Below are 16,260 nucleotides of genomic sequence, written 5' to 3' on the forward strand. Positions count from 1 at the left end.
TGTTAGATGTATTATTTTTTCACTAACATTTTAAAGTTTTTCGATGATTTAATGTTGCATGCATATAATAATACATTTTTTTCATATTTTGACAATCATAGAAATTCAAGTTTCATAACTAGTTGTTTACCCAAAGATATTTATGTTGTTGCAGGTCATGTATCCATCGAACTGTTATTGATGTGTTTGTAATCTCTGGTGTTTTGTTTATCCATTACCAGAGATTACAGATACATCAATAACAGTTCCATAGATACATGACCCAACAACAACAAAAATATAATAAACAACTAGCTATCAAAGTTGGAATCTCTATGACTGTCGAAGTACAAAAACAAATACTTATATATGTGCAACATCAAATCCTTGAACAACTTTAAAACATTAATCAAAAAATATTACATCCAAAAACTACGGATGGCAGTAATAGTTTACTCAAAGTTTAATTGTTTCCATCTACAACATCAAGATGTGAGTACAATATCCAACATAAAAAACCTTTGTAAATTATATTTTATGTAAAATATAAATAAAAGTGATTGATTGAAGTGTACCGATAAAGGAAAAAAAAATCAGTTCCCAGAACTCCTGAAGACAGACGTTGACTGTGGATATAGTATCACAGACACAGTTCCTTTGACTGTTCAGAGAAATCACTAAACCCACCCAAAGATGGAAACAACCATGCATGAGCAGCACCTATTAGGCATAGAGAGTCCAACAGCCGATCAGTTCCAGTCATTCCAGCAGGAAGGAGGTACACTTCTAGTGTTGTCTTAAGTTCAACCATGCCTAGATGGTCAATACCATGGTTCAATCGCATCTGCATTATTACTTTGTGCCAGGGAGGGCTCTCAACAAGGGAAGTGTCCAGGCTTCTCGGAGTGAACCAAGCGATGTTGTTAAGATATGGAGGAGATATAGAGAGAAAGGAACTGTGAATGACATACCTCGCTCATGCTGCCCAAGGGCTACTACTGCAGTGGATGACCGCTACCTATGGATTATAACTCTGAGAAAACCAGACAGCGACGCCACAATGTTGAATAACACTTTTTGTGCAGCCACAGGATGTCATGTTACGACTCAAATGGTGCGCAATAGGCTGCATGATGCGCAACTTCATTCCCGACGTCCATGGCGAGGTCCATCTTTGCAACCACGACACCATGCAGCGCAGTACAGATGGGTCCAACAACATGCCAAATCGATCGCTCAGGACTGGCATCATGTTCTTTTCACCGATGAGTGGCACATATGCATTCAACCAGACAATTGTCGGAGACGTGTTTGGAGGCAAACCGGTCAGGCTGAAGGCCTTAGACACACAGTCCAGTGAGTGCAGCAAGGTGTAGGTTCCCTGCTGTTTTGGGGTGGCATTATGTGGGGCCAACGTACACTGCTGGTGGTCATGGAAGGCGCCATAACGGCTGTATGATATGTGAATGCCATCCTCCGATCGATAGTGCAAGCATATCGGCAGCATATTGGCAAAGCATTTGTCTTCATGTACGACAATTCGCACCTTCATCGTGCCCATCTTGTAAATGACTTCCTTCAGGACAATGACATCACTCGACTAGAGTGACCAGCATGTTCTCCAGACATGAAACCTATTTAACGTGCCTGGCATAGATTGAAATGGGTTGTTTATGGACGATGTGACCCACCAACCACTCTGAGGGATCTACGCTGAATTGCCATTGAGGAGTGGGACAATCTGGACCAACAATGCCTTGATGAACTTGTGAATAGTATGCCACGATGAATACAGGCATGCATCAGCGCAAGAGGATTTGCTACTGGGTATCAGGGGTACCGGTGTGTACAGCAATCTGAACCACCACCTCTGAAGGTCTCGCTGTATGGTGGTACAACATGCAATGTGTGGTTTTCATGAGCAATACAGAGGGCGGAAATGATGTTTATCTTGATGTCTGTTCCAATTTTCTGTACAGGTTCCAGCACACTCGGAACCAAGGTGATCCAAAACTTTTTTTGAAGTGTGTACAAAAATAACATATTAAGCACCATACTGTCTACTAATTCTCTGCATAATGTCCTACCGTGACATAATATATCCTGCAGGTCCCATAATAAAGACACTTCTAATCAAACTTGTTTTTAAGATACATTTTCATTCAGAAGAAATAATTCTTTTCTACTTGTGATTTGCAGTAAACTGCAAACTAGTCCTCAAATTCCTCCATCATACAAGGATGGTGAACAATATGACACCTGAAATTCTCCAAGCATGCATGAAATCCTGTAACTATTACAAAGAGCATGTTGCATATTTACGGGAGAGTATTATGAAGGACATGCTGGAGATTGGAACATTTTGTTTCTTTATTTCTTTCAATTTCCTAAATAAATGATTTTCATGCATTGACTGCATTACACATTTTCACAGTGCATACCCTCAAATTATTGCTAAAATCGAGACTCATTTAAATGTGCATTTGACAAATGTTGCATTCATCAGTTGAAAAATTATTTAATTTTGAATGACACACCACAGCCACATGTGTTGTTATTACACCTAACAAACCAGCATTTCTTTCCACACAAACACAAGACACTTTTTTAATTCACTGTCCAATACACACAAAATTGACTTTTGATAATTCCACAAAATTCATTATCCTGTAGAAGTTACAATTAAAATCAGCAAGATATTACTTCTAGTGTGTACTATATATTCTACTCATTAAGTGGAACTGCAAAACCAACTATCTTGGCAAATGTCCGAAAAAGCATAAGGAAACTAACAAAATCTGACAAAGCATAAAATAGTCACAAAGAATATAAAGCAATAAAACATTTCTGTCTCAAAAACATATTTTTTTCTGTGGTTGCATGCAATGGAGGACGTAATTATATTACAAAAAGTCCCAAAATGAGGAAATATGTAAGCCAATTTACAACAATAAGACTGATACATACAAGTAACCCACAAAAATGTTACCAATGAGTAGAGAATCCATCAAGTATTGTCCTTAAAACACTGTGCTCCAAGCATTATTAAAGTTCTGGCAGCAGTGATATGCAAAAATCTTATGCCAAAGCTTTCTTGCAGTTCATGAATTCCGATCAGAATATGTGCACAGAAAATGCTTATCTACATTGTGCAGCAATCTAACACTGATGACTTACACTACCTCAGCATTGATGGACAAAAACAGCCCCAGACAGAAATTTTTGTGCATTTCTAATGGCATTTGATAGTTTGTAGTGCATTCCCTGATAAATATGCAAAAGTTTTTACAGATTTGGTAATCCAAGAGGATTCCTTTCTTGAAAGAGATGTTTCTTGGTAAGAAAATAATACTGGTTACTATTTCATATAGATCTTTTTCACTTGACATTTTATTAATACTTAAATAAAATTGATATGTAACATTTGTAACAAACTGTTTTGTTTTACCATCGTATTAAGGAAGAGCCTTTCTCTTTTTCTGAAATTAGTTTCCACCTTTGGTAATATAATTATTGTTGTGATCTTCAGTCTGAAGACTGGTTTGATGCAGCTCTCCATGCTACTCCATCCTGTGCAAGCCTCTTCATTTCCAAGTAACTACTGCAACCTACATCCCTCTGAATCTGCTTGCTGTATTCATCTCTTGCTCTTCCTCTATGATTTTTACCCCACACACTTCTCTCCAGTACTAAATTGGTGATCCCTTGATGTCTCAGAATGTGTCCTACAACAGATCCCTTCTTTTGGTCAGGTTGTACCACAAATTTCTCTTCTCCTCCATTCTATTCAGTACCTCCTCATTAGTTGTGTGATCTACCCATCCAATCTTCAGCATTCTTCTGTAGCACTGCATTTCAAAAACTTCTATTATTTTTTGTCTAAACTATTTATCATGCATATTTTTCCATATGTGGCTACATTCCACTCAAATACTTTCAGAAAGGACTTCCTGACACTTCAATCTATACTCGATGTTAACAAATTTCTCTTCTTCAGAAACACTTTCCAAGCCATTGTCAGTCTGCATTTTACATCCTCCCTACTTCGATATCATGAGTTATTTTGCTTCCCAAATAACAAAACTCATCTACTACTTTAAGTGTCTCATTTCCTAATGTAATTGCCTCAGCATCACCTGATTTAATTTGGCTACATTCCATTATTATCGTTTTGCTTTTGTTGATGTTCGTTTTATATCCTCCTGTTCAACTGCTCCTCCAAGTCCTTTGCTGTCTCTGCCAAAATTGCAATGTCATCGGCAAACCTCAAAGTTTTTATTTCCTTCTCCTGGACTTTAATTTCTACTCCAAATTTTTCTTTTGTTTCCATTACTGCTTTTTCAATGTACAGACTGAATAACATTGGGGATAATCTAGAATCTTGTCTCACTCTTCTCAACCACTGCTTCCATTTTGTGCCCCTTGACTGTTATAACTGCCCTCTGGTTTCTGTACAAATTGTAAATAGCCTTTTTTCTCTCTGTGTTTTACCTCTGCCACCTTTAGAATTTGAAAGAGAGAATTCCAGTAAACATTGTCAGAAGCTTTCTCCAAGTCTACAAATGCTGTAAACGTGTGGTGGACTCTACTCATTGTATAAACAATGGACAAAGTATGTTGGTCTAGAATGGTACTACGTTGTAAAGTAATAGCGTTTTTTACTGAAAGGTGCACACTTACACTGCAAGGCCAAGGATTTTTAACTTTTAACTCTTTAACTGGAGTAACAGCTCACAATGAATGTCCGAAGGTAAGTTGATGATGATATCGTTGCCATCGTCATCGTCTACGTCGTCGTTGTCGTCGACATAATCACAGTCGCCATTGTTGACATAATCATTGTCATCAGCACTGTTTTATTTGGTCTGAAGACTGATTTAATACAGCTCTCTACACCAGTTTATCCTCTACAAGTCTCTTCAACTCCCCATAATTATAGCAATCTACATCCACTTGAATCTGCTAACTGTAGTTGTATCTTGGTCCCTCTAACAGTTTTTATCCACTTTACTTATCTTCATTGGCAAATTGACTATTCCTTGATGCCTCAGGAGAAGACGACTTACTACAGTCAAAACTAGTCATGTCATTTTATGTGTTGCATTCACTGACCAACTGTTGTGCTGAAAGCCACTGTATTTAAAACAACTGATCTAATATCTATAATCTAATATCTAATAATAACAGAAACTTTTAAAAGGTTAAATATTCCTGAATATACTGAGGTCAGGAGCATTATAATTAATTTTTGCCATTTCATTAATTTTTGATTTATTGAACAAAGGTCTGACTGGAAACACTTCTTCCATTTTTCCCAGTACTGATCCCATTGATCTGACTCCCTAATCTTGAACACTAATACTGTATCATGAAGCACAAACACATTTCACATCTAAACCCACTTACATGGTGACGTTCCTTAAATTTGCATTCTTATCATTTAAAACACATTTCTCATCTCTCTAATTTGTACAGCTAATTACATTTTGACTAGTTGTTATTGCAGTGTGTTAACCTCAAATAGAACTGCAGTGAAACTTTCAGAGATGATAATCGTGGAAACACCCAACACAGTGCCACAGAACTCAAAAAGCTAGTGTGGTTTGGATACAAAAATAAAGTTTTTTAATCTCACTACAACAGCCACACCAATTTTTCTTTGCAGCTGCTCAGACAACTTTTTTTCTCACAGCAGACATCACATAAAGTGAGAGCTTCTGTGAAGTTTGGAAAGTAGGAGATGACGTACTGGCATAATTGAAGCTGTGAGGATGGGTCGTGAGTCATGCTTGGGTAGCTCAGTTGGTAGAGCACTTGCCTGCGAAAGGCAAGGTCCCAAGTTCGAGTCTCGGTCTGGCACACAGTTTTAATCTGTCAGGAAGTTTTATCACAAAGTGTTTGTACTGACCCTTTCTCTGATATAACTTGCTATTTCAACACTTATTTCCAACCAGAAAAATCATCAGTGTCATGGAAGTCTTATCTTCACTGATATGGCATAACCACGGGTAGAATTGAACCAAAGACACACGAATGCTGTTTAGTACAGAGACTTTCATCATACATGGGCCCCTCTGTATCTTTGGGCGTTTGGTTCTTTGTCCTCATGCTGATTAACAATATTTCCTTTAGCAGTATATGACGTTAACAAAATACTTGAATTACAGAAGAGCATTACTTCAACATACAAACTTTTATTCTTCACCAGACACAACTAAAGTACTTATTTTACATTCAAGGTCATCATTTCAAGCATTTCACTGAGACAACTGTTTCACTAGTAATAAAAATGAGAAATCCTTCAATATTTCTATGGTCTATTTCTGACATCAATAATCATCTCCCCTACCTTCTGGTTTTAGTACCTTCTCTCCTCAACTTGTGTCTTTCTAACAATTTCTAAGATGTCCTGGACAAAAGTTCCTGAAGAATTAAGTCTTTTGGTCACATTTTCTGTGAATATTTTAATAGTGTGTCAGGTCAAAAGATTGAATCACACTGTTACATTGACACTTAAATGAAAACTAATTCACACTACATCAAGCAAACAACGCAAATGAAAAACTCTTGTTTGGGCAGTGCATTTATCCATATGTCAGTAGACATGCAATTAGTTTCATTTCACATGCAACACTGACAGAATTAATGCTTCTGTGACAGCTTACACTGTATGCTGTTTTTACTTCGTCCACAGTGCTACAGACTTCACACGAAAACAGGGATGACATTCACAGCATCCACAGACTACTGTAAATCTTTTCAATATATTTCTGTTAACAGGTAAATCATCTTTTTGCAGTTACATTATGATGTAACCAACAGATTCAAATCCAAATGCTGAAAAACAATTTATTCTGACAGTATCTTTTATTGTCATAAAAAACTATTCATAAATAAAATGATCTACTATCTATTCAAGAATAAGAACCTGGACAATTTAATTATAATTTTGACTGTTACCAGGCCATCCTCTGAATAAAGTCACATTAAATTAAAACCTGAAGAGTTCTTCTCAATTTTATGTAGCAACTTACATTATTTGGGTACAAGATTACAAAGATTCACACTACGCATATAATTAGCATTTATTCAGATATTTCGAATATATATACCAGCTCAATACTCACCAGACCTCCATCTAGGCCACGTAGTAGTAACCCACCAGAATGAACAACACCACATCCTGCCATGCCATCAACAGTCACTTCATTGCCACTAGGTTCTTTACCATGCCATAAACTCGAACCAAATAACTTCACCTCTCGACCATCAATAACAGTCCATGCTCCAGGTGAGCTATCCATCCCTCGAATAAAATTATGTATATTTTGTACTGGTTGATCCCATTTCACCTATTAAATATTATGTTTGGGCATTAATGACTTATAATCACCTTGATTTGCAAACACTGCAAGCAGTACATTCTCAGACAATTATATTTATAAAATATGCACAATTTAACTGACACCGGTAAAAAGAAAACTACAGTTTACAACATCAAAGCAAGAACAGCAACTGTGGAACTACTAACTACACAACAGATGGCAACTTTTATAATTTTTATCATAAGCATCATCAACAGCAGCAGCAGCAGCAGCAGCAGCAGCTTTGGTCTTAGGCCCATTCTTTTTCCTTATTGGACTTTATAGATTTTAAGGACAAATATATTTAAACATAACTGAAAGAGATACAAAACATTTTAAAAAGGTGTATCTACAGATGACGTATAATGTAAGATACAATGAAATGAGAAATGACTATAATATGAAGACAATGGCAGGACCTGACTACATTATAAAGGAGCAGATGCAAGAGTTAAGTGGCATACGCAAGGTATCAAATTGCTCTCATTTATATTTTAATGTCCTCTTTAATAGTACAGAAACAGAATGCATGAGGAATGTTCATTGCTCCATAATTTGTTCCACAAGTGCATCTTCTGACTGCTCTACCAGCTTTCTGATTTTTGCTGGGTGGTACATGCCCTAGTATCCAGCAGTATGAGACAAGAATGGCATGCCCTAGAATGGAAAAATGTTATTTGCTTTGAACGTTTTTGTCTGACAACCTCATGGGCACTTAAGGAACAGTTTGTCAAACCTGCTTTCAACCAAAAACAGCTGGAATCTTTAAGAACTCAGCATCTGCCAACACACAAGGGACATACACATCATTGGATTCCTACAGTCATTAACCCACAAGTACACTTTGAAGAAAAAGAAAATGTATAAGGTACCACAATTTTTTCACCTGTGCATTGTCTCTTTCTGTGTGCTAGGAATAGCTTAATCTCATAAATACCAGTGTGTCTGTTGTACCACTGTGTTAAGACCTCTGTTAGCACTGAATTGTGGCTACAGCTTCCTCATATTTTGCTTCAGATGATAATTTGTCTTATGCCACTTTATGAAAAACAGATGATGAATGCAATGAGAGCATAGGAATACGTATTTTTAACTTATCTCGACGATCTGTCAAGGGGGAAGGGAGACCCGGGGGGAGGGGGGAGGAGAGAGAGGGGAAAAGAGGGTGATATATATATATATGTCAGCCATTCTGATTTCCAATATATATATATTGGAAATCAGAATGGCTGACTCTAAAGGGAAAATAATTGAGGAAAGTAACTTCTACATAAAAGATGCCACACTTTCGTACGAGGGAAATCCCATAAGTAATGTTGCCTTTTTTTTTATAAGTACATAGACCTGTTTATTTCTACAATGGTTGACATCAGTTTACAGCTTGAACATTTAGCTATTTTTCAACATAATCACCATTTCTGTCAACGCATTTTTGTAGACAGTGTGCACTTTTTGTATGCCCATGTGATACCATCTCACCACCATGCTGTTATGAACCCCTTCTTTCACCTCTTCGTCGGAGCTGAATCACCGAGACCACAATTAACGCTGACAGGTACTGTGAGACTCTGAAAAAACTCAAATGGTCAACTCAGAACGGGAGGAGAGGAATGTTGAGCAAGGGCATACACATTTACCATGACAATGCTTGCCCACACATCGCTTGGCAAACTGTAGCTCTCCTGCAACAGTTTCAGTGGAACATAATCACCCACCCACCCTCTAGTCCTGACTTGGCACCCAGGGACTATCACCTGTTCCCTAGGTTAAAAGAACATTTGGCCGGAAAGCGATTCAGCTCCGACGACGAGGTGAAAGAAGAGGATCATAACTTTCTGAACAGCACGGCGGTGAGCTGGTATGGCATGGGCATACAAAAACTGCCACAGCGTCTACAAAAATGCTTTTACAGAAATGGTGATTATGTCAAAAAATACCTAAATGTTCACAAATAATAGGAGACCTTACTTTTGGGATTACCCTCGTATTTCAGAGCACCTGAAGAACACAAGAAGGAGCTTCAATGCATTCATTAAAATGTCTTACATGAAACTCAGAATCACACCATTAGAATATTTAAAGTGTAAGCCACTATCCCATTTTTCTGCAACAAATTACACACATCAAAAAAAGTTTTGCATCACCCCAGTCCCCAGAACTCGGGAAGATAGTCGTTGACTGTGGATATTGTATCACAGAAACAGTCCCTTTGACTGTTCTTATGTCACTAACCCAGCCCCAAGATGTAAACAATCATGCATGAGCAGCACCTATTAGATGGGGGGAGGGGGGGGGGGGTCTAACAGCCTACCAGTTCTTGTCATTCCATCAGGAAGGAGGTACATGGCTCATGTTGTCTGTAGTTCAACCATGCTTAGATGGTCAATACTGCAGTTCGATTGCATCCGCATTTTTACTTTGTGCCAGGAAGGGCTCTCAACAAGGGAAGTGTCCAGGCATCTCGGAGTGAACCAACACAATGTTGTTCAGACATGGAGGAGATACAGACAAACCGGAACTGTCTATGACATGCCTCGCTCAGGCTGTCCAAGAGCTACTACTGCAGTGGATGACCACTACCTACGGATTATGGCTCAGAGGATCCCTGACAGCAACACCTCCATGTTGAATAATGCTTTTTGTACAGCCACAGGACTTCTTGCGCAATAGGCTGCATAATGTGTAACTCCACTCCAAACATCCACAGCGACAGCCATCTTTGCAACCATGACACTATGCAGCAGAGTACAGATGGGTCCAACAACATGCCGAATGGATCGCTCAGGATTGGCGTCACGTTCTCTTCACCGATGAGTGTCACATATGCATTCAACCAGACAATTGTCGGAGACGTGTTTGGAGGCAAATCGGTCAGGCTGACTGCCTTAGACACACTGTCCATCAAGTGCAGCAAGGTGTATGTTCCCTGCCGTTTTGGGGTAGCATTATGAGGTGCCGATGTACGCTGCTGGTGGTCATGGAAGATGCCGTAATGGCTGTACGATACGTGAATGCCAGCCTCCGACCGATAGTGCAATCATATCTGCAGCATATTGGCGTGGCATTCATCTTCATGGATGACAATTCACACCCCCATCATGCACATCTTATGAATGACTTCCTTCAGGATAACAACATCACTCGACTAGAGTGGTCAGCATGTTCTCCAGACATGAACCCTATTGAACATGCCTGGCATAGATTGAAAAGGACTGTTTATGGAAGACATGACCTACCAACCACTCTGAGGGACCTACACCAAATTGCCATTGAGGAGTGAGATAATCTGGACCAACAATGCCTTGATGAACTTGTGAATAAAATGCCACGATGAACACAGGCATGCATCAGTGCAAGAGGATGTGCTACTGGGTATTTGAGGCATTGGTGAGTACAGCAATCTGGACCACTGCCTCTGAAGGTATCACTGTATGGTGGTACAACATGCAATTTGTGGTTTTCATGAGCAATAAAAAGGGTGGAAATGATGTTTATGTTGTGATGCAAAACTTTGTTTGATGTGTGTATTTGAGAAAACATGACCTTTTATTGTGAGTAATGTCTCATCTCATTTCTTATTTCTAAAATACAGTTATAATTTAATGAAACATATAGTGCAGAAAATTTTCCAACTTGTATAATAAAACATGGAACAGTACTACAGCACTTTAGTCAGTTGATGTATGAATTATGACACTATATTTTACACTTTTCATATGGTAATGATGCTCAATAACAGAATGGAGAAACTTCTCACAAACATGTCATGAAAGTTCATAAAAAGGTTTATGAATTATCCTTACATATTGACTGGTCATAACTGACCAACCTCAACATGGTACAGCAAAGGCCAATAGAAGTACAATTCTGAGAATTTATTGTATCCTCAAAATCTTCAGTACTGGTGGAATCATATTTTCAATCTCAAGACAAGAACACTAGTTTTAATGAAAAGGGGATGCAAAACAAAATAATATTTTTTAGTCTCTAGACTTTTGTGGCTGGACTAATTTCTATAAAATTATTCTAGCTTGTAGACCACACCATGTTATAAAATGATGTATTAACATTTCAGCCCCTATTGTAAATCACCTTCATTAGGATATGTAATAATATTGCATATCATGAAGAGGATCACTTATGACAGTAGCTGACACATTGATGCATCATTTAACGACGTAATGTGGGCTACAACTCAAGAATTTTATGAAAATATATTATATATTCCACAAAATCAGAAGTTAAGTGAAGTAAAAATGTAAATAATCTTGTTTGTAATGTGGTATACAGCTTGTAGACTCTCAAATGCAAATGATTATGCCAATCAATCATCGGGATGAGGCAGGTGGCTGACTTTCATTCATTGGCAGGATACTGGAAAAATGCAGTCACTCTACAAAGGAGACTGCTTGCAAATCACTTGTGCTATTATTGCTCAACTATGTGGTACCCATAGGGCTACCATAGGATACTGACAGTAAACACAAAAAGACAGTATTAATAGGCGCAGGCCTGTTTGACTCATGGGAGAGTAGTTTGGAAAGCTTTTGACTCTTACAAGCACCCACCAGTACAAATGATGCTTAGTACAGTTCAAGTATGGAGCACTAACATCTGCACAAGTGAGAAGTTTTAGATGTGCAGACTGTAGTGAATAAATTATTATACTCTACACTTGCCTGTTGAAGTTCTTTCTTACTAAGGGATGGCTCATAAGAAGCTCCTTCTTCAGACTGCTTGATGCTCGGAGCTGTGCCATTTGCCACCATGTTAACAGCTTCTGCCTATTACAAAAAATCTCTTTTCAACATCAGAGTACATTTTATCATATATATATATATATATATATATATATGTGTGTGTGTGTGTATGGTGCAAATAGTAATTAGTTTTAAGGATAATAAAATAATCAAGTGACAAATGAATTAAAAACCCTGCAACTTGCTATCATTTTTCTGCAAAAGACACTATAACTACAAAATAACATAGGCAACTATTTGTTGGCAAGTAATAATCAGTCTGGAAAAGCAACATCCATCAGCTCCATCTTTACTATAATGCCTATAAAGCCTAAAACAGATTGTACTAATACAAACACTATTTTCAGAACAAAGACAGCCAACAAATTGTTTATGCATATTAATCATTTTTTACTGTAATATAACTTAAAATATATTTTCAGCTAATTATATGTGACATTAATGTGAAATGGCAAACACTCACCATAGCTTTAATTCCCTCAGGATACAAGAATTTGTTATAGAGGGAGTCAACTGTATCATTGGGCTCAACATCACAAGCTCTTTGTAGGAGTATTGGACCAGTGTCCAGCCCATCATCAGCCCAGAAGACAGAGAAGCCAGCAACTTTGTCCCCAGATATCAATGTCCTAAAATGCATATTTCACAATTGGTGCTGCTCATTTTAATTATTAAAATTTTTTGATTAACAATTAAATTATCACCCGATATAATCTATTCTTGGTAGGCATATTTAATGTTGTAACAAATCATTATTACATTCCAAACAACTTTGTGAGTCGTCGTGTGGTTGCATGCTTCAGATACAAAATATATTTGGCAGTTAACAAAATTAATAGCAACAGTCGTCAAGGTGATATGAATACTTTTAGTTAGAATCTCTTTCAGTAAATAAAAATCAAGTATAAATTGCACAGTACAAAATGTTAAAAACTGAAATAAAACTAAGCTAACTGGAAAAAACAGGAAGAAAAGATGTTTGAAAAGTTCCATCCTCTTGAAAGCAGGATCACTGGACAGAACACTTGCTCAGTTGGAGCACATGTGGGAAGGAACTGACCTTGACCTTAAGAAGGAAACAATCCAAGATTTCACTTTAAGAGATATAGGGAATGATACGAAACATAAATTTTGACGGGCAGACATTGAACTGAAACACATTCTTCCTGAATACAAGTTCAGTGCCTTAACTACCTGGTGGACTGTGACAAGCATTGGTTCTAGATGCAGCAGGAAGAACAACTGTCAGTATCTCTCTTTATAAGTCTAAATTACTCCAACATTAGAGCCATTGACATTATGCAAGGTGTACATATGTGTCTTGATTTCTTCAAATGTGCACTGCGATAATTTTAGTGGTGATCCTATCCGCAATGCACAATCTCTTTCTCAAAGTAGATACTAAACTGAACACTCATTGACACAAGCTATATTTTTTGTTGTAGTTTCATAGCTGCAAATAAATGTCTTTCAGTGTATTCTTATTCACACTTAACAAAGTCAATAAAAGAAGATACCTTGCCATATACCCGAAAAACTTGTCAACCTATGAGACACTGCTTATAAATCTGAGTCAGTATCTCAAACAAATACAGCAGGCAGAAGACATTGTTTGTTCATTGTCTTACACATCTAACATGTACTGGTTTGTAACATATATATCTGTTGTGTGAACAGACCACTGGAGTGAAAACAATCTGAAAACCATGCCAAATGGGAAAATTGTCAGATCAGATATGCAGTACTATTCAACCAGTGATTTTTAGGGGGGGGGGGGGGGGGATTGGGTGTAGTGATGGGGGGAACACAGCATACTAATGTCTTAAAATGTTACATAGAAACTGTGGTGTCACCGCCAGACACCACAGTTGCTAGGTGGTAGCCTTTAAATCGGCCGCGGTCCATTAGTATACGTCGGACCCGCGTGTCACCACTATCAGTGATTGCAGACCGAGCGCCGCCACACGGCATGTCTAGAGACACTTCCTAGCACTCGCCCCAGTTGTACAGCCGACTTCACTAGCGATGGTTCACTGACAAATTACGCTCTCATTTGCCGAGACAATAGTTAGCATACCCTTCAGCTACGTCATTTGCTACGACCTAGCAAGGCTCCATTACCAGTTACTATTGATGCTGTAAAACATGTACCGTCAAGAGCGATGTTCACCTATTATGGATTAAAGTTAAGTATTCCAACAGATACGTACTATTTTTGCTAGTTTCAATTCCTTGTCCTGTTCCAGACCTCACGCCAGCCTGCGTGAGCTTAAACGCGTGCCTTTCGGCTTCCTGTCATAGTGGATTGGCTGTCTTGCCAATCCACAATACAAACAAAGTCAGAATCTTAAATTTCCCTTCTGCACATTAACCAAAAACAGAAACAGATCAAAATGGAATAGTTGAGAGCCACTGTTGCTATCTACAGCTACATAACACTCTGCAAGCCACTGTAAATTGCATAGTGATGGTACATTTACCAAAATTACCATTTTTTGTTTTCCTAACCCATTCTTACATTGTGTGTGGGAAAAACAACTGTCCAGATACCTCTGGTTATGCCCTAATCTCTCTTTATCTTTTTCTCATGATCTCTATGTGAGATATACATTTTTGGTAGCATAGTGGATGTACAGTCTTCTTTAGATGCAGAATCTCTAAATTTACCTACCAGGGTTTCGCAAAAACTATGTCGACTTTCTTCACAGTATTTCCATCTAAGTTATCTGCACATTTCTGTTACACATTAGCATGGCCTATACCAACATGTTAAGATCCTATCATCATGTCTCTGAATTTGTTCAGTGTCTGGTGTCAGGACTCCAGATACTGTAACAATATTCTGATGTACTGTGTGTGATTTCTTTAACAGATGCACAACATCCAACATATCTAAGTCTTCCATTCGCCTGTCCTACTACTGATTTTAGATGATTGTCCCATTTCATATTCTTTCTTAGTATTACCCCTAAATACATTATTTGATGAGCTCAAGATGTTCACCATTAATCTTGTGATCAGACACCAAATGGAAATTTTCTCCAAGTATTCCTGCAGTTCCTAATGACTGTCCAAAAATGACACTTTTCTGTACACAACTGCATCATCAGCAAACAATCTTAAAGTGCTACTGATCTTATCTGATAAATCCTTTATGTACAACAAAAACATTAGAAGTCCTAGTAAACTTTCTTGCAGCACACCTGATTCTACTTTCATTTCTGTGGAACATTTTTCTGTCCAGTATAACATACTGGGTTCTACTAGACAAATATTCCTTGAACCCTTTAAATATTTGTCATGGTATTCCATATGATCATATATTGGTCAGTATTTGATGATGTGGTACAATGTTGATTGGGTTACAGGTATCTACAAAGATGGAATTGACCTTTTCACCTGCATCTACTGTTAGCAAGGTGCCATATATTAATAAAACAAATTGTGTTCCCTAAGGATTTTTTTTTTCTTTTTTTTTGCTGAATCCATGCTAACCCTTTGAGAGAAAGTGATTTTCCTCCATGAATTTTATACTGTCTGAGCTTCTAATCTATTACCCTTTTTAGAAACAAGAGTACGCTGGATTCTTTTTCGGCAACATGGGTGTGATGCCATGTGCTCTTTTTTTAGTCTTACTTGTTTCTCAGTAACAGGATGCTAATACTGATATTACTCATTTGTGAGTCTGTGCATCAGTCAAACATTGGTAAGGTGATAGTCTCTTGCATTAACACATATTTAAATGGGTAGGTTACGATTTCTGCTTTCCATCTGCTGTCATCAGTTTCTGTACGAGAATGACCCACAAGAGCTTGAATAAAAGTTGGATATGGGCATTAACTTTATGTATGATCAGAACTTCCTATGATTTTCTAATTAATCTTTTACCACAATCTGAGTGAAAAGTATTGTAGGTTTCATGCATGGCAGTTCTTAAGGATGCACGAGGTGCTATTAACTTTTCTCTATCAGTATCCCTGCAGTCTCTCATGTAGCAAGAGCATAGTAGTCCCTGTCATCGCAACAATGTGAGTCTTTACCATCTTTCATTACTTTACTTGGAATGTACTTATGCAGGCAGCAGTTTACAATGTCTTTCAACTCTAAAACAATTTTTCTACATTTGCCAGATCTGAACTAGATGTACCCTGTTCATC

The 16,260-nt window shown here is 37.8% G+C and overlaps 1 protein-coding gene across 1 annotated transcript in view; it reads right to left on the bottom strand.

Annotated features, from left to right (window-relative positions):
- Window positions 1–16,260, bottom strand: part of LOC126183812 (cytosolic 10-formyltetrahydrofolate dehydrogenase) — a 149,647-nt gene that overhangs the window by 85,085 nt on the left and 48,302 nt on the right. The window contains exons 4-6 of the mRNA XM_049926060.1: window positions 12,567–12,732; window positions 12,023–12,127; window positions 7,107–7,331 (exon numbers count right to left, since the gene is read on the bottom strand). Of these exons, the coding sequence (XP_049782017.1) occupies window positions 7,107–7,331; window positions 12,023–12,127; window positions 12,567–12,732 (496 nt within the window). The remainder of the gene's footprint in view (window positions 1–7,106; window positions 7,332–12,022; window positions 12,128–12,566; window positions 12,733–16,260) is intronic.

This window comes from Schistocerca cancellata, chromosome 4 (genome assembly GCF_023864275.1).
Source record: "Schistocerca cancellata isolate TAMUIC-IGC-003103 chromosome 4, iqSchCanc2.1, whole genome shotgun sequence".
In the NCBI taxonomy this organism is placed as follows: Eukaryota; Metazoa; Arthropoda; class Insecta; order Orthoptera; family Acrididae; genus Schistocerca; species Schistocerca cancellata.